Below are 23,583 nucleotides of genomic sequence, written 5' to 3'. Positions count from 1 at the left end.
TGAAAATCAAACAGTCCATATGTGTGTTCCTCTGTGCAAGTGTACGGATAAACTATTATAACAATTTATTCAAACCAATTTTCATATGTTAGTTAGATTTCATAAGAAAGCTATCTATTTTAATTGGTACCATTATTCGACTTCTGGAAAATTTTGAAATATATTCGCGTTTCACATCCCCAGATCCAGAGATATAGATATATATTTCACTTTCTTGTGGACACGATAACTGCCGTAAATTTGTGCCAGTCACTTTCAAATTGATACATAAAATCTCGGTCGAGTTCGTTAATGGGCAAAATCGGACCATGGGGGTGGAAATGTTGGGGGGCTTTTTTGAAAAAAATGAAATATCACTATAACTTTCTTGTTAAGTAAAATATCGAATTCGTTTAAAGTTCCTACTATTGTTTGGATAAGGGCTTAAACTTATTTAAGTAAAGTTTTTTGATATCACCAACCACTGGCCCAGGGGGTGAAAAAAATGGATTTTCGAAGACAAAAAAATCATACCTCCTTAATATGTTTAGTATCGAATCGGTTTAAGTTGGTAGTTACCTAAAACATTACCTAAAACTTTTGTCTGTAACAATTTTTGATATAACCATCCCTTCCCTTACGACAAGGGATGACCAAAATGTTGCTGGAATTGTAAGATGAGGCTTGTCGTATGCCGAACATGTGAAACTTTTTTTCACATACAACTATTGTCGTATTGAATAAATTTCAAGTTTTTCTTGACTTTAAGGTGGAAATCTATTTTATCCCCTACTTAGCACCGGTGAAATCTACCTCCGCCTTCCGGCGTTTCGAAAGGAATTTTTTTTAATCGAATTCAAAAAAAAATAATTTCAAAATTTGATCAGTGTGTTTTCTTTCAGCCTTAGCCTTTATAAAATATTGTAATTACTATGAATTTTCTTTTGGTTCCGAACTAAATTTCTTAAAAGCAGTTGGTTTTTTCTTATCGAATATATTTGTAACTAAAGGTTATCTCCTAGTCCCCTAGTTGTAGACGATTGAAGATTTATCTAACTGTATTGTTTCGGCTTTTTTTATTTATAGTTTGAAATTCAAATAAAGGGAATTAACTAAAAACCCTGCATTTTATAATACCTTTGTCTGGTAGTGCTTATTTCACAACATTTTTCTCTATTCATTTTCTTTTTTCTATCATGACCGTAGATGTTGCATCATTAGAGTTTATTGTTAACTGTTTTTTTTTTGTTTTTTTCATAAGGGTTTAATCTTTTAAAACTATATCCATCCATATTTTAAATAAAATAAGGATACTTAAAAAATAATAAACATAAAATTTCACAGTATAAAGTAACGATAAACATCCCAATACTTTGTAAATTTCACTTTTTTGAAATTGGCGCCCAATTAATTATTAAGAAATTGTGGGCAGTTATTAAACTAATTTTTTTTAAATCAGACTTTTAAGAAAAATTAAAAAAGGTATTATTTTCTATTTTTTATTCGAATTTTCTGGTTTTCTCAATTTTTTTTATGGAATGATATACAAAAAAGGTTACGTAAACTAAAAACTGATAAAATGGGATTATATTTTGAACAATTTTGCAAAATTATTTACAGGTTATAAAACTATTATTTTCATTTGCGTAAAACACAGTAATAAATATTCAAACTATGAAAATCAACAAGCTGTTTTTCTAAGAAATTCACCTTTAAAATTTTCTGTTTAAGAACTTAAAACTAAATTTTCCAACTGGCTATCTATAATTCTACAGTAATACTTCTCAACAAAAAAAAAGACGTTAAGAGTTCATCGATGGGTAATAAAAACATTATCAAAATATTATGGGTAATCAAAATATTATATTCAATATAATATTGATGTATTATAATTTTATAGATTTTTCATTTACAACCTTACGTATCCACCTACCTATGTTTTTTATAACTTAAAAAAATAACACTTTCTTTATAAAAATGAAGAACATAAAATATTTTTTTTTTTTTTAAGTTAACGCACCCAGGTACCGAGTCAACCGGGTGATCGAGTTTTAGATCAGCCAGAGATCGAGTTACTTTTTTACAATTTAAATATACAATTTAATTGTACCGCTTACCTGCAACGCCACAACATAGCAGACGGCTATAAAATATTTTTTTAAAGTGGGGGGTTGCAATCTATTAAAGATCGGGCATGTACGGCTCAGTGAATTTGTTGTTTTTGTGAGGGTCTATTTCTCAGTCACTCTGTAGTTAACATTAATGTAGATAAAATTAAACATGGTGGTTGGGTTTTCAATTAACCACACATCCCAGGAATGGTCGAACTGAGACGGTACAAGACTACACTTCATTTACATTCATACATATCAATCCTCATTCATCCTCTGAAGTACTATCTAAAAGGTAATTACCGGAGGCTAAACAGGAAAAAGAAATATAAAATTAAACAGAATTTCCAGAATAATTAAATAAACTTTAACAGAAATTAAACTAGAAAATCCATAAAATAGTACGATTCTAAATTCTAAATTTCAATTAATATTAAATAATCAGATGGTTCACCAACTCTATTACATATACATATATGTAATAATTCCTATTAAATTACATATACACGTTTTTAAAAGTACGTAAACTTTTTTTTTCACTAATAACTTCTGATTTCTTTCATATTTTTTTTTTTGGTTATTGAATTATTCATTATTGTAATTTTTTTTTTCAATCACGGGTTTATAATTATTAATAAATCAATATATTTAAATTTAAAAAAATCGTTAAAAAAATAAACTAAAAAAAAGAAGATGAAGTCTGATTCGTACCGATGTGCCTTCCCTTGTAAGATCCAAATATTTCATTAATTAATATTTTATTTGAGTATAACTCTGGAACCAATGAAAATAAGTACCATTTATCACACATCCTTGAAAACCTCTCAATAAAGGTTTATTACTGCAGTTAAGAAAAAGCCCAAAATCAAAATTCTGTATGGATTTAGGGATTTTTTGGACACTTTTGGTTCAATCGATTGCCATCAAAAGAGATGGTGCACAACCAGAAGTTACAACAGTCCTAAATCCAACATTTCAACATCCTACGGCTAATCGTTTTTGAGTTATACGAGATACATACGTCACGCCGAAACTACTCAAAATGGATTTAGGGATGGTCAAAATGGATATTTCCGTTAAAATCTGAAAACCGAAGTTTTTCACGATCACAATGCTTCCTTTATTTCATACAAGTAAATAAAAAGAAAGTCAACTGAACTCTGTTTATTGAAGTGATTTTATTTCATTTTAGTAATAAAATCTCACTACGAGACGATCTGAATCGAAATTAACCGGTTTGCTGTTTTCTAACTGGTTTGTTCTGTACCTGGTGGAGGATTCGATAAAAAAATTATGTTTTTTTATGCATAGGGAGAATATATCCTGTTAAGAGACAATGCTTAACAGAAGGCAAATTTGATAAAATCATAAACAAATAGATATTTTTGTAGCAGATAATTATTACATGCAGGCGTACAGATTAAATAATGTTTATATCGGAAATCTTCAATGATAAATCGGAGTGTCTGATTAGGAAGGCTGAACGTAATGTAATCGACAGAAATCGATATGTTTATGAATTGGATGTCCCGTTGACACCTGTACTAGTTGCATTCCAGTACTTCGTGCCGAAGAGTAATTAATTTCACGTGTAAATCTGGTAACGGGGCAAGGGATCTATTTATAACCAGCCTGTCTAGTTTTACATGGGAGGAAAAAAGGATTTTCCCCTGAACGAGTACAACTAACGTTATGACAATTATCATTAGGCTCCCGTACCTGATTTAAAATGGGTTAAACAAAAATTATAATTAATTCGACCAACGTACAATTGGTATTAACGATACTATTCACTAAAATATTTCCACACCGGAATGTTCGTAGTAAAATTTTATTGTATTTAAAGGTATTAAATATTTCATTTTATTTGTAGTTAAAGGTTGTTTAAATTGATTTATTAAAATAAAAACTATTTTTTTAATGCCTTCTTAATTTATTTTTTATTCAAAACTAATCATTCACCATCATTCTGAATCTATATAAATATCAACATTTTTACCCGCGACAGAACGGAGACGGTATATGCGTTTGGGGTATAAAGTTGTGTGTGTGTGTTTGTGTGTATGTCTATGACTATTTTCCTAACAAACTACTGAACCTATTTCGATGAGATTTTGGATTACATAGGTATCACTTCAGAAGAGGTTTTTAGACATGTTATACAGTTATAGCCACCAGGCGGCGCTGCAGTAGATATGTTTCTTCAAAATGGATTTTGAATGTTTCTAAGTCTTTCTAAGTCCAGCAAGGCTAGACCACGATTCAAACCTGGGACTTTCCGAATGAAAGACAGAATAACATTATTTAATTAATTATTAACAAAAATTAAAATTGATAAATCAATAATATGTGGATTATTAAGTATTTTGCGGTGGTCAAGTATACTAAATTTTCATCGTCATCATCATCAGCCTATAAACGTCCCATTGTTGGGCACTGGCCGATTAATTTTTAAAAATTAATAAAAAATAGATTTAAAAATGTCAAAAAACCCATGACGATAAAAGCTTATTAAAGTGAAATAATTAAATAACTATATTTTTACCTTATTATCCTCTGTGACATTGTGATATTGTTTTTAAGACAATAAAATTTAAAATTATGATTGAACGACGTGACATAATTCTCTGCGACATTCCTTATAATCCTGTGACACAGTCCTTATAATCCTCTGTTACATTATGATATTGTTTTTAAGACAATAAAATTTAAGATTTTGATTAACCGTCTTGCATGACTGTGATTATAACTAAAGCTTATCTATGCAGTCTACGGGTCAAGCACGTCGGTCAATCGTAATTTTAAATTTTATTGTCTTAAAAACAATATCACAATGTCACAGAGGATTATAAGGTAAAAATACAGTTATTTAATTATTTCACCTTTTTTAAGGTTTTCGTCGTGGGTATTTTAAAATGTTTAATTTTATTCCCCGATTAAATTGTAATATTGTTACGTAAAATACTTTCTTTTTCCTGTTTAGCCTCCGGTAATTCTTCAGAGGATGAATGAGGATGATATGTATGAGTGTAAATGAAGTGTAGTCTTGTACAGTCTCAGTTCGACCATTCCTGAGATGTGTGGTTAATTGAAATCCAACCACCAAAGAACACCGGTATCCACGATCTAGTATTCAAATCCGTGTAAAAATAACTGGCTTTACTAGGACTTGAACGCTGTAACTCTCGACTTCCAAATCAGCTGATTTGGGAAGACGCGTTAACCACTAGACCAACCCGGTGGGTTTACGTAAAATACTGGATGAAAGTTTTTTATCTTATACAAAATAAAATACTTTATATACTTTATTTTATATATTTATTTATATATTCAACAAGTTTGTTGAATATATAAATAAAAAGAAACAACTGAAATACGACCAAATAAAAAAATTCAGAAAATTTTCCGTAATTTACTTAAAATTAATCTCTCTCTCTCTCTCTCTCCCCCATCCTCACTCTCTCTCTCTCTCTCTCTCTCTCTCTCTCTCTCTCTCTCTCTCTCTCTCTCTCTGTGTGTGTGTGTGTGTGTGTGTGTGTGTGTGTGTGTGTGTGTGTGTGTGTGTGTGTGTGTGTGTGTGAGAGATATTGACACCGGGAGTGGTTGGGTGGGTGGTTATGTATTGAGATAGCTCTTTTTACTTGGGACGGCAATATAGGCCTGTAAATGAACATAAATATTATTATTATTTGCAATTAAAATATTCTTTGTATTGTTCCCCTCAAGCCATTACAGATTATAAATGATGGCCCGAGGGTGATAAAAGGATTAAAACCTCTGATATCATATCTTCAGCAACATAATATAAATTTTAACAACTTTGTTAACTTATCTGTATGTAGATCGATAAGTTGTATTGATTGATCCTAATTTGGACTGTAATCAGTTATATTTTTGAATAAAAATGTTGTACTGCGCGAATAAAAATTAATAAAACGAATGAGTGAATAAAATTGTTAGTAAGCCGCGACTGGGTTACTGATTATTTATTAAAGATCGAGAATTTTTGCATTTACCTTTATCCTTCCAGTCAAATGTGGGAACATCGACTTTTTAATAAGTTATATAGCAAACCTATCAATCAGGTCGTAATCTATATATAACATGGGAAAATTTACTAATTCTTACAATCTGAATAAATTATTTAATTTTGAAAAGTACTCCCATCTTTAGTTATTTATTGTAACATTTATTTATTTATTTTTCTCTTATTTTATTCAAATAAAATTTATCAGCCAATAATTCATTTTATAGAACGTTAAAAGATTTATCTTACCGAGCAAAAGATAATTAACCTATGTTAGCAGATAAATGACAGATATAAAGAATTTGCTAAACGTTTTTCCATGAATCGTGGAAAGACTGTTTGTTATGTGTGTTTTTCATGAATCTGTTTCCATAAATATAGGAAATTTTTATGTTTTTATAAATAATATTAAAATCTACTTAACCATTCATCCTGTCCAAATAAATTCAGGAATATTCAACCCAACAATTTTGTTGGGTTGAATATTCATCAAAAATTCATAATTATTTTTACTCTTATTTTTTAAACAGGATAAAGAATGATTCTTATAAATCAAATGAAAATTGATAAAATCAAGACTGTTTCCCGTAAAAGGTTCCTTTAGTTAAGCTATAACAGTTTTGAAGAAAACTAAAAGTAAGTAATCAGTGTGTGGTGATTTAACTTTCTATATTATAGAAAAGCTGTTGAAGGAGTCTACACCATTTGGCTTTTATTCTTATTCTCACACAGATACTTCGGTCAACTTATAAAACTGAAGTGAAAATAAATAAAAAAAAGTCCTTTACTTACTGTTTTCAGTTTTAGCGCTGTTTTCTCCTGTTCGTAAATGTGTTGGCAATAAAGGAACGATGAATTCAGCAATTTTATTTTTCTATCGTAGAAGATATTTTTAAGATAAAATGTTCACTTTTTATAACGAAACAATTCATCTATAAACCAAAACCTATATAAAAAAACAAGTAATTGTAATAAAAAAATAAATAAAACGTGAAAATCTTTAATTTTATAAAAAATTACATTATAAATAAATGATCCTGTAGTTACTGAGAAATAAATTCAAACAATCTGTAATGCTTTGCTAAGTGACCATTTCCTATAAAAAAATGATATCCACAAAATTACTTCCCTACAACTTGATTGCCTTTCATACCAAAGATAAAGTTAGCAGTTATCATTTTGTAACTGTATTGTAAGTTACATCAACTGTTAAGATAATTCCGTTAACTATATTTGGTATAAAAACAAATTTTTTTCTGGAAAATTGTAATGAATAATATTACAAGGGTACGTTACAAAACGTAGTTACATAACTACGTTTTGTAACAAGTTTAAATACTGTAAACTTGAACTGATTTACAATTTCAGGTCATTAAAATTTTCCTTTTATACCGATTTGAGTACTAGAATCGTGGATACCGGTGTTCTTTGGTGGTTGAATTTCAATAAACCAGACATCTCAGAAATGGTCGAACTGAGACTGTACAAGACTACACTTCATTTACACACATACATATCATCCTCATTCATCCTCTGAAGTGATATCTCACGGTGGTTCCGGAGGCTAAAAAGAAATCATTGAAGTTCAATTAATTACGTATGTTTTACTCTAAAAATCAAATAATTTGACTTAAATGATAACAAATTTTTGTGACTTAACAACGTAGTAAGTATAACGCATCATTTACAAACGAAACTCTTTGTTGATATACTTTTACGTTTGTATTTATTTATCAGTAACTACAGGATAAATTTTATAACAATACTAGATTGTGGATACCGGTGTTCTTTGGTGGTTGGGTTTCAAATAACCACACATTCCAGGAATAGTAGTCTTGTACAGTCTCAGGACCTGAGTCTGCACAAGACTACATTTCATTTACATTCATACATATCATTCTCATTCATGTTCTGAAGTAATACCTTCCAGTGGTTTCAGAGGCTAAACAGAAAAGGAAAAAAAAAAATTTTATAACAAATTTGTAATTTTTTTATACAATGAAACATTCTCACTTTTAATGAGTTAGAATTAATTATTATATATATATATATAGGTTTTGGATTATAAAAGACTTGCTTAGCTACAAGAAGGTTACTACCGTTTTTCACTTTTTAATAACTTTCTCAAACGTTTTAATGGTTGTGACTCGTATAAAATAACTGAGGTATAAAAATTAAAAGGAGTGCGTCGGTGCGTGAACAACAACCGAAACGAAGCTTTTAACGCAATCGAGGTGTACTTGTTGGATGTAAAGGTTCAACTTACTAACAAACACTCCGTTTGAATTCTGAAAATCGGAAGATTGTTTGCGGAGATGTTATAGAAGGACCATATTGTAACTCACAAAACAATGCCCCAGAGCACCCCGTTCGTTACCAGTTGATTGTCATGATTGGTTTAGCCTTACACGAGCTGCTCGCATCACCTCACCACTCTAGCCTCGCAGCAGCCCTACGGGAAGCCCATCATCACTAAACAGAATTTTTTTTAATTTATTCAATATTATTTTATTTTATTTAACGAAAATTTAATTGAATATTTTTGTAATATTATTCATTCGATTAATTTAAATCATTCAGTTGAAACCCAGGTAACACAGAGACAGAAGCTCACAGTTTACGGTTCATTACCATGACCATGTTTGTGGTTTTCAAATGACGGTTTAAAATATTTATATGTTTTTCCAAAACTAAAAAATGATCTTCTAAATGACAAAAACTGTAGTGTACTTGTCTTACACTGAAGGACCCGAGTTTGATTACAAGACTGGAAAATTTATGAATCATCACAATGACTCGTTAATTATCTTAGAAATGGATTCGTTGTAATATCATCCAAAAAAAAAAATTAAAGCTATCAAAAAATAACGAATTTAAAAGTGTAATTTACGAATTCATAAATCTTTGTTCATTTACCTCTTTATTTTATTTTTATTATATTGTTACAGGAAGAACTAACTGTAAAATATAAAATACTATTCATATTTTGGCGTGTCTTATTATTTATTAATATTACATTTCAGCTGAATTTTCAATAGGATTAAACTACAAGTAAAATAATCAAGGAACATGTTCGGTAAGAGAATGGATCTATTGAAATGAAATAACGAAAAACCTCATTGTAATTGGTTTTCAGTTTTGTTAGGTTATAATAAATTTACGTTGGAGAGCAATTACAACCAATATTATCACTGCTTAAAAATTCAATTGTTTTTGCAGTTAAAAAATACATACCAACTGACTATTTTACTCATTCTCAATTTCAATGAATGAAGGAATTGTGTGTGTACACACAGTTTTACCCAGTATAAATTTACATACTAATGTTATTTTCATTCCTTTCATAGAATAATATTCCTGTAAAAGTTATAACGAGTGAAACAAACTTTTTTTATGTAGCATTTACAATTTTCTAGTTATACCTAAAAAAAATCGATAAAAAGATTTTTAAATCAGTTTTTTCAATAAATAAATAATGAAGAATTGAATATACAAGGAACAACTGAAAAAAAAAAAACACTACATAAACGTATCCAGTATTATTCTAATACTTATATTTTGATAAGACTAATAAATAATACTACCAAAATTCTTTCAATTTTTATTATCTATTGAATTAAGTTTATGCGAGTTATAAAATGTAAATAATATAATGAAATATTTTCCTGTTCAAAAAGCGGAATGAATTCGTGAGCTTGGCTCACATTTGTGTAACAAAAACTGATTATGAGGAGATTACGAAATTGAAGAAACTTACGTCACTTCTTCAGTTTATTTTTATATATACCAGGTGATCATTTGAAAAGTTACCATAACTATTCAACAGCTATCAGTCCCATCGTATTTCTGTTTGCAGACATGTATACCATTCGCGAGGGAAAACCTTTTAGATATTATTTTCAAAGGGGTGGAACCCACCCTTCCACTACTTCTACCCCAACTAAAAGATCTTAAACGGTAATGTTAACATTTAATTATATTAATTGACAACCCGAAAAAATAATGAATTTTGGTGAAAAGGAGATTAAAATCTGTCCACCCCTTTGCTCGGTAGGTGCGAAAAACCAGTTGGGGAAGTATATTTTTTAAACTTCAGTCCAACAAAAATAACTATAAAATTACGTAATATTACTTCTTAAACCATTTGAAAAAATCATAATCTGTAGATTAAAACTGCGAAGATTACTTTTTAAATTACCAACAGAAAATTTCGCCCTTAAACGTCTTCTAATTTTTCAAGGGTTGAAAAATTTTTTTTTTTTTTTAAATGAGACGATGTATGTTAATATCATTCAAAGGACCATTCAAAGGATAAGTAATTGGGCACAAATAAAATAAAAATTGGTTACTGGTACTGAAGTTATGATTAAAAATGTGTTTTGTTTTTTAGGTAATTTTGGGATACAGTGTTACTAACCCAAAGGTCTATCGTCGTAATCGTCGCCTGTTTGATTATTTTTAGAGAATCTGCTTATTTCAAATGTTCATCCAATTTTTTATAATAGAACGGATACAGTGATAAACATCATTGTAATAAGTTATTTTTTTGACATCATTATTATTATTATTATTATTAGTTAAATATATTTCATATCTAATACGCTAACCTGTAAACCGATTTTAAAAATCGAAATCCTCGGAATCTACGTAAAAATTTCAAATAATATTTTATTAAAAATTTTCCTAAATAAAAAAAAACTGATAGATTCACACAAGGGTAGATGACTGTTTATTTTTTTGTTTTAGTACTTGAAATAGTATAAAGAACAGACATGAGCAGTTCTGCACAAGAAGACCGACTTTTCGTTTCCGACGTCCTCACTATTTCGCAGTCAGAAACGCTCTGATTTTCAGAATACAATGCACAACGTTCAATTAACGAATAAATCCTACACACATCATCAAGTTTAAACTGCAACTGAGTCTCACTGTATAAGCCGTATGAAAAATACACCAATAAAAGTATATATAAACTCAAATTGAGGTTATGTTAATCTTAAATTGAGCGTAACTGAAGAACGATTCAGCCAATCTTCATCAAATTTTGCATGTACAACTTCAGTACATCATGTCCAAATTTCAATGAAATTGATGCAGTAATTTTGAGTCCCAAAATTTTGTGCATAAATGTTATTTGGAGATTTTCAAGCCACAAAATTTTATACATGAATAGTATTATTGTAATCCCCAAATCCCCATACCTCAAAACGTAATGTAAATTAATTTTCACCCCCCCCCCCAAATCTATAATCATGCGACCGAAAAATACCTCTAATTGATGTTATGTTGTCTGTTTCAACCTTGATTGATCTAAGTCAGGAACGACTTATCAAATTTTCACATACAAAACTTTAGATATACTACTACAGCAAATTTAAATATCGATGAAATTGATTTAGTAATTTTGGAGATCTTCGAGCAACAAATTTTAAACACGAGCATATGTATACGTAAGAGTTCCTTATAAATACAATATATTATTCTAAAAAATATATAAAATAAAGTAAATAATAATAATAATATATTAATATACAAATAATTATTAAAAAAAGATAAAATTGATTTAATGACAAATTATAAATACCACAATATAGTCCAATTTACTAAAAAAAATTACAATGAGTTATAATGACTGAAACTAATATTGCATTAACAAGATAAAATTAAAAAAATCTAAAATACAATTCACTTTCTGCAAGTATTATTACTTTTACTGACACACACTTTCACTCCTGTTCACAGCTTATTTTCAACTACTGACCGAAATGGAATACTCATGACGCACCCTTCACTCATTGTTACCAACACTTACTATTATCGCACGCAGCACCGAACTCAGACTTGGCAAAATTACTCACTCTGCCCGCTGGTTCCCGGCAGTATTTATACCTCATGACCTGCAGAACCCAGTATCCGACCGTCCTTTTGATTGCTGAAACGTAATAATTTTCATTATCCCCAACCTTAGGTTTTTCTGTAAGTTTTTTCCGGTCCGATAATCCTTTTGGTAACAGGAACTTTTGGAGGTACCATTGTCTGCATTACAAAGAACAAATTTTTAAACGGACCCATTATTTTAAATAACAAACTTCTTTTGGTTCCTTCTAGATATTTCTTTTTCTTTTTTCTGTAAAAATACTCGTTATACTGGCCTCATTACAAATATATATATATATATTTATATATACAAATTAAATTCTATGTGAATGTTATTTTTGTACTCCTCATATCTCAAAACGTAAAGAAGATTGTATTTCACTTCCCAATCCCGCAATGTGAACGAAAGAAATATTGTACTTTTCTTCGAAATGTCGGTCAACGATTACACTGAATATGATTTGCATGAATTGTAGAACATCGTAAGTACTGATGAATTCAATCGCACGATAGAAGAAGCTAAATAACCAATTATTATTCGAAAACATGACCGCAAAGGATCATGTTGAACTCAGGACCGCAAAGGAATAGTCCTTGTAGAATCAGACCTATCTGACAGAACAAATATTTGTTCGCAGAAAATTTACCGAAATTGTAGTTTACTTAGTTCGATACAAGTCATCATTATAATAAAATATTAACTCATTTTTTTTAGTTTCTCTTTTTGTTTCATTACGCTCACTAGGAAAAACCATCCTTTAAACCGGAAAATTTTATTACTAATAAATATTTTATACTATATATTTTTTTAGAAGAGGTGAAAAGAGTTTTCTTTCTACTGTTAAGGAGTTATCAATAGTTGTACCTTATTCTTTTAGTGAATTACTGTCAAATTGTGTAATATTACTTCTGTGAAGAGAAAACGGCATCATAGAAAATCACACTGCTAATTTAAATCGATTTCAAAAGGAAAAGGATTTTTCCCAGTCTCGCTTATATAATTTATTCAATTTTTTGCTCAAGCTCTCTCTTTACCAACAAGAAAATTCCCGATTTCACGACGTATAATTTATGAAAAATATTTTATTAACTATACTTTAATACTATAATTAAAAGAATACTTCTTTTAAAATAGAAAATTATCTGAAAATGATAGTAAAGTACAAAAATAATACGTGTACAATAGTACAACTACTCGTAAATAGCACAATAAAATTCTTCTTCTAGTTTGAATAAACTTTGTCATCTTTGGGTTTAAAAAATTCACGTTGTTAGATATGACAACTAAAATCTCCGTTCACTGTACATTGAGATAGCAAATTCCAACGGTGTTTTATACGCAGATTTTTAACACGTAAATTATTGCTATCTGAACAATAAACTATTTAAAAAATAAACTGACATCGCAAAAACTTATTAGTTTCTAACGTAAGTCCTCTTTTTTTTAATTAAAAGAAGTCACATGATTGGAAATAGCTTTTTAAACTCTATCACAGAGAAAGGGAGTAAACGTTTAATTACTTTTCGTGTTTAGATAAAACGACTATTTGCAATATATCGGATTTTTTAAATTACATTTTATGACAGACCTACCTTATAACAAAAAATAAAAAAAAAACATATCACGTTGTACTTCAGCGAAATTTATAATTTTTTACTCAATTAATCAACCTTGAAATTATTTATTTCTCTTTAACAAAGATAGTAAGGGTAAATTAAATTTTTATTTTTTTTATTTTTAATCACTGGTGTTACATTTTAATATCTATGCAAATACGGGGAAGTCGACAATATTGTTTCACAGTTTGTGTTTTTGTTTGTTTTACTTTCATATCAAATCTATAGCATAACGTAATTCCATTTCTTTCCTTTAAATAATTAACTTTATTAAATAAATAAACATAATAAATCGAGAAAAATATGAATCTATAAAATATTATTATTTTTTATATAATATATCAAGATACAAAAGAAACATTTATATTATTTTAAATAAGGAATTTTCATAAATATTTAAGTTAATTAGATTAAGAAAATAATAAAAATAACAAAAATAAATAAATAAACTAAGAACAGAAGTACCAAAACTAAAATAAAAACTTTTCCAGTTCTTTAAATTTCAAATTTTTAAAGTAGGTTTAAATTCAAAAGCAAAAAAAAGCACAAAAATCTAACTAATCCATAATTTAACGACGATTTTAATTAAAATTTAAAAATAAAAATTTAATTTTTAATAATTACTTAAAAAAAAAAAAACGCTGTCTGTGTTAGCGAAAACCCGTAAAATCTATGTCTAGCAAAAAGTAAGGAAAGGTATACAAAAAAAAAAAATCAGTTATGGACACCACATGACTTCCTTGCACACCTATTAAATTACATATACACATTTTTAAAAGTACATAAAATTTTATTTCATTAATAACTTTGGATATTTTTTCATATTTTTTTATTGAATTATTATTTACCGAAAAACATTTTACAATCAGAAGTTAATAATTGTTATTAAATCAATATATTTAAAATAAAAAAAAAATAAAGTTAAAAAAAGAAGATGAAGTCCGATTCGAACCGATGTGCCTACCCTATAACTATAAATTCAAAAATCTGATGTGGATACCATAAGACTTCCCTGTACGCCTATTAAATTGTATATACACAATTTTTTTTTAAATGAAAAGTACATAAAATTTTACTTCATTAATAACTTCCGATATTTTTTCGTTTTTTTTTTTTAATTGTTATTGAATCATTATTTATTGTAAATTTTTTTTACAATTAGAAGTTAATAATTATTATTAAATCAGTATATTTAAATTTTTTAAAAAATATTAAAATAATACAGATTAATAAGTCGGATTTGAACCGACGTGTTTACCGTTGTAAGATTCAAATATTTCATTAATTAAAATTTCAGCTTGCTATAACTCTGGAACCAACGAAAATAAGTACCACTTATCACACATCCTTGAAAACCTCTCAATAAAGGTTTATTACTGCAGTTAAGAAAAAGCCCAAAATCAAAATTCTGTATGGATTTAGGGATTTTTTGGATGCTCTTTTTTCAGTCGATTTCAATCAAAAGGGGAGGTACACAAGTAAATCTTATAACAGTCCTAAATCCAAAATTTCAATATCCTACTGCTAATCGTTTTTGAGTTATGCGAGATACATACGTACGTACGTACAGACGTCACGCCGAAACTACTACAAATGGATTCAGGGATAATCAAAATGGATATTTCCGTTGAAATCTGAAATCCGAAATTTTTCACGATCACAAAAATTTCTTTCCTACGTACAAGGAAGTAAAAAGGAACATAAACTACAAATGGATTCAGGGATAATCAAAATGGATATTTCCGTTGAAATCTGAAATCCGAAATTTTTCACGATCACAATAATTTCTTTCCTACGTACAAGGAAGTAAAAAGGAACAAAAACCTACTGCTTCTAAATAATAGTAAAGACCAGAATACAAGGAGTAGGTTGTGTATTACTTTTTTTACCATAGATTTTCCAAATATTTTCTTAAATTTCAATAAGAAAATACTTTGTATATTAGAAAGACATATATATCACTAGGGTATACAATTTCAATATTCAGCAATAATGACGGGAATAGAAATGAAAAATACCTTAGGATTCTACATAGAAAATTAAGTTTTTCTCTTTAAAAGAAATTTTCTATTTAAATTATGTAGAAAAACTTACCATGATAGTGATTTTTTTTCATACAGTATATGCTTTTAGAACTACACTGTAGAGAAAGATAAGTAATGAATGAAACTACACGTGAAAAAATGCCAAATATTTTTTTGTGGGTTGAACCTGAAATCAAAAAGTCTAAAAGCCACCATGCTTAACACTAAATCATTTGGCCGATCTTTACACAATTTATAGAGAAATAAAAAGTAGAAAGTAATCAGAAAATGTAAGGATTAATATATAAGAATTATGTTTTTGGTGAAATTATGAAATGCCATTTTTATTAGTCCGTAAACAATTTCGAAGTGTGAAAGCTAGATACGTAAATAGTTGGAGAATAAGAGAGTATAAGAGAAATGAATATACGTAATTAAGTTCGGAAATAATATCAAGAAAAACGTAATAATAATAGCAATAATAAATAATAAATCAAGACTAAAATGTAACAATAATAACTTAATTAGATATTTTATACTACTATTATATTATAGTTTTTTTTCTTTTGCTACAGTGTTTAATTTAAAATCGGTTCCAATTTAACAGAACCACAGGTAAATATGAATACAAAAAAATGACATCCAGAGAAGGGTTTCCATTAAAACCCTGAAAGAACTGTATTTGTAAGTGCATGTATACAAATCTTATATAGTACACATAAATATTTCTAAATATACGTAAATAAGTACTTATAAAGATGAATCCAAAGGACATTAATTAAAGGTCAAATTTCAGAAAATAAAAAGCAATTTTTTATGACATTTTTGACAATTTTTATGATTTTATGACAAAAGATGTTCGATAAAAACAGTACTTATTTCATTTAATAAACTTCATTTTAAATAAAGATAAGACAAAATAACTTTTCCCCTTTCCTCTATTTTATTTATTCGGTTATTAATTAATAATTTTCAACAGTAATATTGAAAAATATTGGAAAGTTCAGATAATAACATTTATTCATAACTATTAATCACCCTCTAATAAGCTATACGTAATTAACGATTAAAACGTCTTATTCATTTAATTATGACAAGACAGTGCCACGAAATAAGACCGTTAGCATAAATATACATGCTGATTAGAACAGACGTATTACAAACAACATTGCAGCGTTGCTATAGAAACGTGTACATTACAACCGGTGATAATCGGCTGGCAGACGACATTTACTGATTACTAAGCCGATTACATTTACTGATTACTGTATGTTACCGACTGACACATTTTAAAAAGCACTTAGGTTTAATAAACAATCTCTATCGACAAACATAACACGTAATCGTTACTCTAAAAATAATACTAATTGGTTCGCTTACGTAAATTTAAAATACAAATAATTGTGTCACATTTTTAAAAAAAATTCTTTGTTATAAAAATTAAACCCAAAATTATTTTACCGTATGACTAATTTAATTATATATTTTTTTTTAATTTGCAGAATGTATGTTGGTCACTTCAGAAGAAGGACATTATTATTATAAATCATCCACCGATGACGTAACTGTGTGTGGCGTGTATTTACTTACAGATCCGGATAAGGTTGTGGAGATATACTTTGATTATATAGATCTTCCATGTGAGACCGGTGGATTAGTGTCGGTATGTATATATGAACTTATGATATTTTAGTACTCGTAATTATATATTATTATCAACTTAATTAAAAATATAAATATAATAGTGAAGCATGTAAAAAAAGCTATTCGAAAATATTAATTTAAGCTTATAATTATATAATTAATTATAAATACAGCTAACTAATAATAGTATTAAACTTTTCAGGGCACTTACGCTATAAATTACCGTCCGTCCGGTTCAATGTTATTAAATCATTTATATTCAACCTTGTCAACATTTACTTCCGCAACTTTTCAATATACTTCCAGTTTTGGCTTTTCTAATTAATTATTGTAAACCTATAGCGCTCCGCTGGCATTTTATTTCATAAATTCCATCGTTAATGAATTTTAATGAATACATTCAATCAATCTAACAACGAAATATCTGGTCCAACTTCCAACATTGCGTGATCATTTTTTTGAATGATAACTATATTGAATATAAGAAATTTCGATAATTGAATGTGTAAATATTATAATTACACTCAATTATTGATTATAATAATAATATTCAATGATTAGGTCATGAACTTGGATTTAATATTTTTTTATATTTTACCCGCGTATTTTATAGTAAAATATGTTTCTTTTCTTCCGGTATGAATCCATTTTCAATGGGATACATATCTTTAATAAAAAAGGACATACCGCAATGAAAATGGAAGAATCAATGAAATTAATTCGCAAATGTGTTAAAGAAAGAAGAATGGAACGTTTTAGAGAATCTAGAAATGTTTAAATTAAAAAGTATAATTAACGTTCATAAATAAATATATAAACAATAAAGCGGATATCCTTTTCAAGAACCTCAATTTATTGAAAATAGATAAATAAAATTAAAAGATAAGTATAGTCATTAATAACAAATAAACAAGAGGAAGGCCAGATAAGGCATGACGTCAAATACAGGGAGGGGTATTGACTAAACGTTATAGTATAAACATTAACAGAAATTTTAAAGTATCAGTACAATAAGTTTTGACAATGGAGAAGTTCCGAAACGCGTCAACATATAATAAAAAAATGAAGCTAAGAAAGGTAAACAAAGAAATTAACTAAATCTTAATCTTAATTGAATTTGTTACCATAAGTATTGACATGGACGTTTCTGTTATAGTCATTTACTGTTTGTTTTCTTGGAGGGTCATCATTGGATGGACCTCGCTAAGGTAATATGGTTTACATATTATTTAGTTATGGTATTGTCAGGGAAAACCGATTGTAGATTTTTTTTCCAACACCAAAAAAAAAAAATAATAAAAAAATAGCAACAGAAATAAAAAACCTAATCTAATATATGTATCATTGTAATTATTATTATTATTTTTATTTTTTTCTTTCCGTAGCGTACGAAAAAGCTCTGCCAGCCGCCGTCAGGCTCGCACTTACGGCAGTACGGGGCTCTCACCCGCTAAAAAACGTCCCCTTCTACCGTGCAGGGGCCGGATCTAAGCCATATGTTATGTACAGCCCCTGCATGATCACCCAGGCACTCCACTATCCGATTCCGTGTGACCGGAAGGCGTCCCCAGTGGGCGAGCGACGACTCCGAGGAGTCCCCGCCACCCACCCCCAGAAGCTGGCCTCCCTTGATCACCCGTCATCGAACTCCAAGCCTCCATAGATTCGCATCAACTCAGCCTGCCGTCGCCTCTCTTCATTGGCATTCTTTCGTATCATTGATGCGATCGTAGTCGAGACACACTCCCACTTGTTGCCATTGCTGAGCATTACCTCGATTATATTGTTGGCCCCCTCCTCACCCTGACCCTCAAGCACTACGCGGAAGTTGCGCCATCTAGGGCAAAAAAATACTACATGCTCTGCTGTATCCAGTCCGCCGCAATCGTGACAGCGACTTGTATGGCATCTGCCGATCCTGTACAGGTAGTCTCGAAAACATCCATGTCCAGACAGGACCTGGGTTAATTCGTAGCCTGTATTACCGTGCTTTCGCTCCACCCAGTTCCTGACGTCTCGTATGAGCCCATAGGTCCACCTACCTTTGTTCGAATCTCTCCATCTGTCACGCCAAGTCATGTAGAGACCGTCAATTGCCTCCTTTCTGTCCCGTCCCCTCCATTCACTATTGCAGCTCTCATTTGCGCTTGTAAGTCTATGGGCGGTAATCCAGCTATAACCGAAACCGCCTCGGCGCTGATCGTTCGATACCCTGCGATGACATTTATGTTCAGCCTACGTTGTTGCATAACCAAACGCTCCCAGTCATGTTTCTTGCCCGCGACAACGCTCCCAGCCATACAGGGACTCCATATAACACCACAGAAGAGTACACACTGGCCAACAGGTTCCTCTTACCCGTCTGAGGACCGCCCTTATTTCTCATCATGTTGCTCAGCGCCTTCACCACATTTTCGCCCTTTCTCGCCGCCTCCTCAACAAATATAGTAAAGGATCGGTTCTTGTCCAGCCACACGCCTAAATACTTCGCGGCTGGACTAGGATGGACTATCGTGTGTCCCACTCTAAAACGCAATGGATGCAGTCTGCGTCTTCCAGCCATAACGACCACTTTCACTTTGTCTTCAGCGAGCCGTAGACCATTAGCTATTAGCCACCTCTTAACCACGTCAGCCACCAGTTCTTCACCGGCCACCATCAGTTCTTCTTCCGTTTTGCGCACAATTACAAGTGCCAAATCATCAGCAAACGCCACCGGGGTGACACCCGCCGGATAGCGCTGCCTTAGAAAACATTATCAAAAGCAATGCTCCACAAGGCCTGACCCAATACCGAACCCTGAGGGACAACCCTCTCCCCCCGGAAATTTCGTTTCACCACCTTCCGACCTGCCCACCACGAATCTGTCCTTAAAATATTCGTGCAACACCCTTCGCAGGCATGCCGGAATTCGTCTTACTTCTAGTTCAAGAAATATAACTTCCCATGGCAGCTCATTAAACGCACTGCGTATATCTAACAGCAAGACCGCACCTATCTCTCTCGACCTCCGTGTGCCCTCCGTAGTTGATCGAATAATATTCATCACTCGACCGATCGCATCAATCGCTGAGCCTCCAGGCCGAAAACCAAATTAGTCCTCATGAAGTCCCCCTGCCATCCCTACGCCGTCGTTTAGTCTTCGAAGAACAAGTCTTTCAAACAATTTTGCAAAGCAATTCAATAAACAAAGTGGTCGAAATGAAACCTGTGCCCCCGTAGGACCAGCAGTCTTCCTTAGCATCACTAACCTTGAACCTCTCCACCGTTCAGGTATCCATTCCATCTCCAATATCATATTCATTGCACGCAATACCACACCAGGCACAATTTTACGACCTCCGGGGGGAATTGTCATTGTCATTAAAGATAATAATCAACTGTACTATCATAGTTGATGTTTCATGAGTAGTTTCTAAAAAATTTTAAGAGTAATTAATGGCTATTGATTATTATTTCATGTATTTACAGGAAATATTAAAAACCTTTTGAAGCTACAAAGCAATTTTATAACAACTCAGAAGAATTTACACTGTTTTTTTTTTCAGTAACAAAAAAAATTGTTTATTGTTTTTTATTAACAAAAAAGACGCAACACGTGTTGGAAAAAAATAATTAAAAAAAAAAATCGTAACAAATGTCGTATGAAAAAAATCAAGGAAAGAGAATTTTATTAATTATATATATATTATATATTTTTTTTAAATCCATTCTGAGATTTTTTTATTATTATATAACGAAAAATATTTTTACTCGACCGTTTCTAAACAACCCATTTAAATGATTTTTTCTGTGTACTGAGCATGATTAAATGATGATACGTGCGCCTAGATAGATAATATACAAAATATATACATTATTGCATCAAATATTTATTGTATACTTATCTTCTCCCTGGTAAAATAAACGTTATCGGTTCTAACATTTGACAAACGATAACATAGTAACATGATTACTTGTATGGGATTCGGTAAAATCTGGTTATGTCAAGAAAATTTCTATTTGGTCAACACACTAGAGCGCAGCATTCCTGTGAAATACGATAAAAGTTTGCTTAATGGTAAAAGTAAATAAAGTTGGAATTACTGAAGTTAAATAAAACATTACTGAATAGAAACGTAACGCATTCTGATAGGTGTGTTCTCCAATATACACATTTCTCTCCCGAATTGCGAATCCAATTTTAGTTAGTAATACAAATAAGTTGTCGATTTGTTTTGACTGATTCATATAGTTAATCATTTTAAACACTACTGTAATTCCTTATTATCATTTCATTCCAAAAAAACAGTTTTTAAATAAAACTTTATGCAAAATAATATGTTAACTCTTCCTTGCTCTACAAGGTTGTAAATAAAGTAACGAGACAAGGTTTTTTTTGGCAGCCAAACTAGCAACACTGTAAAGGTTGTAGTAAACATATGGTTATATAAAAAGCTGATTTATATTAGATATTAATATTTTTAGTCTATTGTTGCCACGTTAAACGTAAAAAAACTTTTCGTGAAACGAATTTTGTTGTGCGTTACAAAAAAGAGTGATACTAATTAAAAGCAACGTTCTGCCATCACGTTTTGTGTTAAACTCGGTGAGAATGCTACTGAAACTTTTTCAAAATTAAAAAGGGCTACGGAGATGACGCTCTGTCAGAAGCTCAAGTTTTAAGGTGGTTTAAAGCATTTTCAGATGGTCGGAATCAGTGCAAACAATCCACGATCTGGAAGACCATTAACGTCAAATAGTGATAATAATGCTGAGCGAATCTGAGACTTGATACGGTACGATCGGCAATTAACTGTCAGAATGATTTCAAAACAACTGAATTTGAACCGTATCACTGTCCATAAAATTTTGACAAACAAATTGGAAATGAAAAATTTTGTACAAAATTGATTCCAAAAAACCTCATTGTTAAATAGAAAAACCACAGGGTGGAAGTGTGCCGCGATCTTCCAGGGCGAATTGAAACTGAATTTTCTAAAAAAATGTTATTACTGATGATGAATCTTGGATATTTGAGTACGACCAAGAAACAAAACGCCAGAGCAAGGAGTGATACACTTCAAATTCACCATATCCCAAAAAAACAAAAATGAGCAAATCAAAATCATGCTAATTTGTTTCTTAGCTAGTAATGGCATTGTCTATAAGGAGTTTTTCCCTACAGGATAGACTGTAAATGAATATGTTTACCGAGAAATTCTTGAAAGACTGCGGAAAGAGTTGCCCTTGTGAGACCCGCCATTAAAAACAACTAGATGCTGCATCATAACAATGTAACTTGTCACCCTGCACTCTCAATTAATGAGTTTTTGGCAAAGAAAAACATTCCTGTAGTTCCTCAACCACCTTATTCACCTGATTTGAATCCTTGCAACTTTTTCCTGTTCCCAACTTTAAAAAAAATACCTCAAAAGTCTCCATATTGGAACAGTAGAAAACATAAAAAAAAATGTAACCGACCATCTGAAGGATATTCCAGTTTCTGAGTTCCAACACTGCTACGAAGAATGGGAAAACCGTTTGAAGTGTTGCATGGCTTCCCAAGGGAATTATTTCGAAGGTGATAGAGTCCCTGTATAACTGGATTGTAAATAAAAAGTTTTTCTGAACCAGTCTTATTACTTTGTTTACAGAATTCGTGTGTGTATGTGTATATATATATATACAACAAGTACAGACGTAAAAAGAATAATAGTTAGTTCACTTTTCATTTTAGGTTATGAACTATTTTTCTTCTTTTCATGAATCAGTTATTGTACTTATGATAAATTCAAGCTCTTAGTTGCATTGTCAGCCAGATTTTGGAAAAATTTGTTATACATACTCGCTATAAGTTTAGTTCTTTCTGTCGTCCTTCTTTTTATACCATGTTTAATCGGAATTGATTTAGACGGTTTTTTATTAAAATTGCCACATTCATTCATTTTAAATACCTAAAATTAAGCTCTCTTATAATAAATATCCAAACAATTATTTTAATTTTTAAATAATTTCCCATTACTGAGTCAGTAGAGATTTTAACCTCGAAATAATGTATCAAAGCGAATAAAGTATTGGAATGGGTTTGGAAAAATATGTAGAATAAAAGTATACCCTGAAGGACTTAAGCGATTAACTGTTTAATTTGTCAGTTAAACAATTAAGAAAAAAACTTTATTTTTTCACGAATAGTTGCTTTATTTTTAATCGCTTGTAAAAATAAAAGTCACCAATAGATAGCTGAGAAAATTTCGTATAAAAACCTTTCGGTTACTTATTTCCAGGAACAAAACTAAGGGCGCAAGTGAATTTTGCAATAAGC

General features: G+C 30.5%; 1 protein-coding gene and 1 long non-coding RNA gene across 5 annotated transcripts in view; one reads left to right on the top strand and one right to left on the bottom strand.

The window, feature by feature from the left end:
• Positions 1 to 23,583, top strand: part of LOC142330220 (corticotropin-releasing factor-binding protein) — a 395,376-nt gene that overhangs the window by 298,905 nt on the left and 72,888 nt on the right. Inside the window, exon 3 of the mRNA XM_075375367.1 lies at positions 17,138 to 17,298. Coding sequence (XP_075231482.1) covers positions 17,138 to 17,298 — 161 coding nt within the window. The remainder of the gene's footprint in view (positions 1 to 17,137; positions 17,299 to 23,583) is intronic.
• The window catches only part of LOC142330221 (uncharacterized), a 373,896-nt gene that overhangs the window by 298,913 nt on the left and 51,400 nt on the right, over positions 1 to 23,583 (bottom strand). For 3 of the 4 annotated variants that reach the window (XR_012757732.1, XR_012757735.1, XR_012757734.1), the window contains exon 3: positions 6,910 to 7,063. The exons of the other annotated variant lie outside the window; for it this stretch is intronic. This is a non-coding gene — a long non-coding RNA (uncharacterized LOC142330221). The remainder of the gene's footprint in view (positions 1 to 6,909; positions 7,064 to 23,583) is intronic. 4 annotated transcript variants of the gene reach the window in all.

The sequence above is a fragment of the Lycorma delicatula genome, chromosome 9 (genome assembly GCF_047948215.1).
Source record: "Lycorma delicatula isolate Av1 chromosome 9, ASM4794821v1, whole genome shotgun sequence".
Taxonomy (NCBI): domain Eukaryota; kingdom Metazoa; phylum Arthropoda; class Insecta; order Hemiptera; family Fulgoridae; genus Lycorma; species Lycorma delicatula.
The sequence above is the reverse complement of the archived record's forward strand: the minus strand, read 5'-3'. Positions and strand labels throughout refer to the sequence as shown.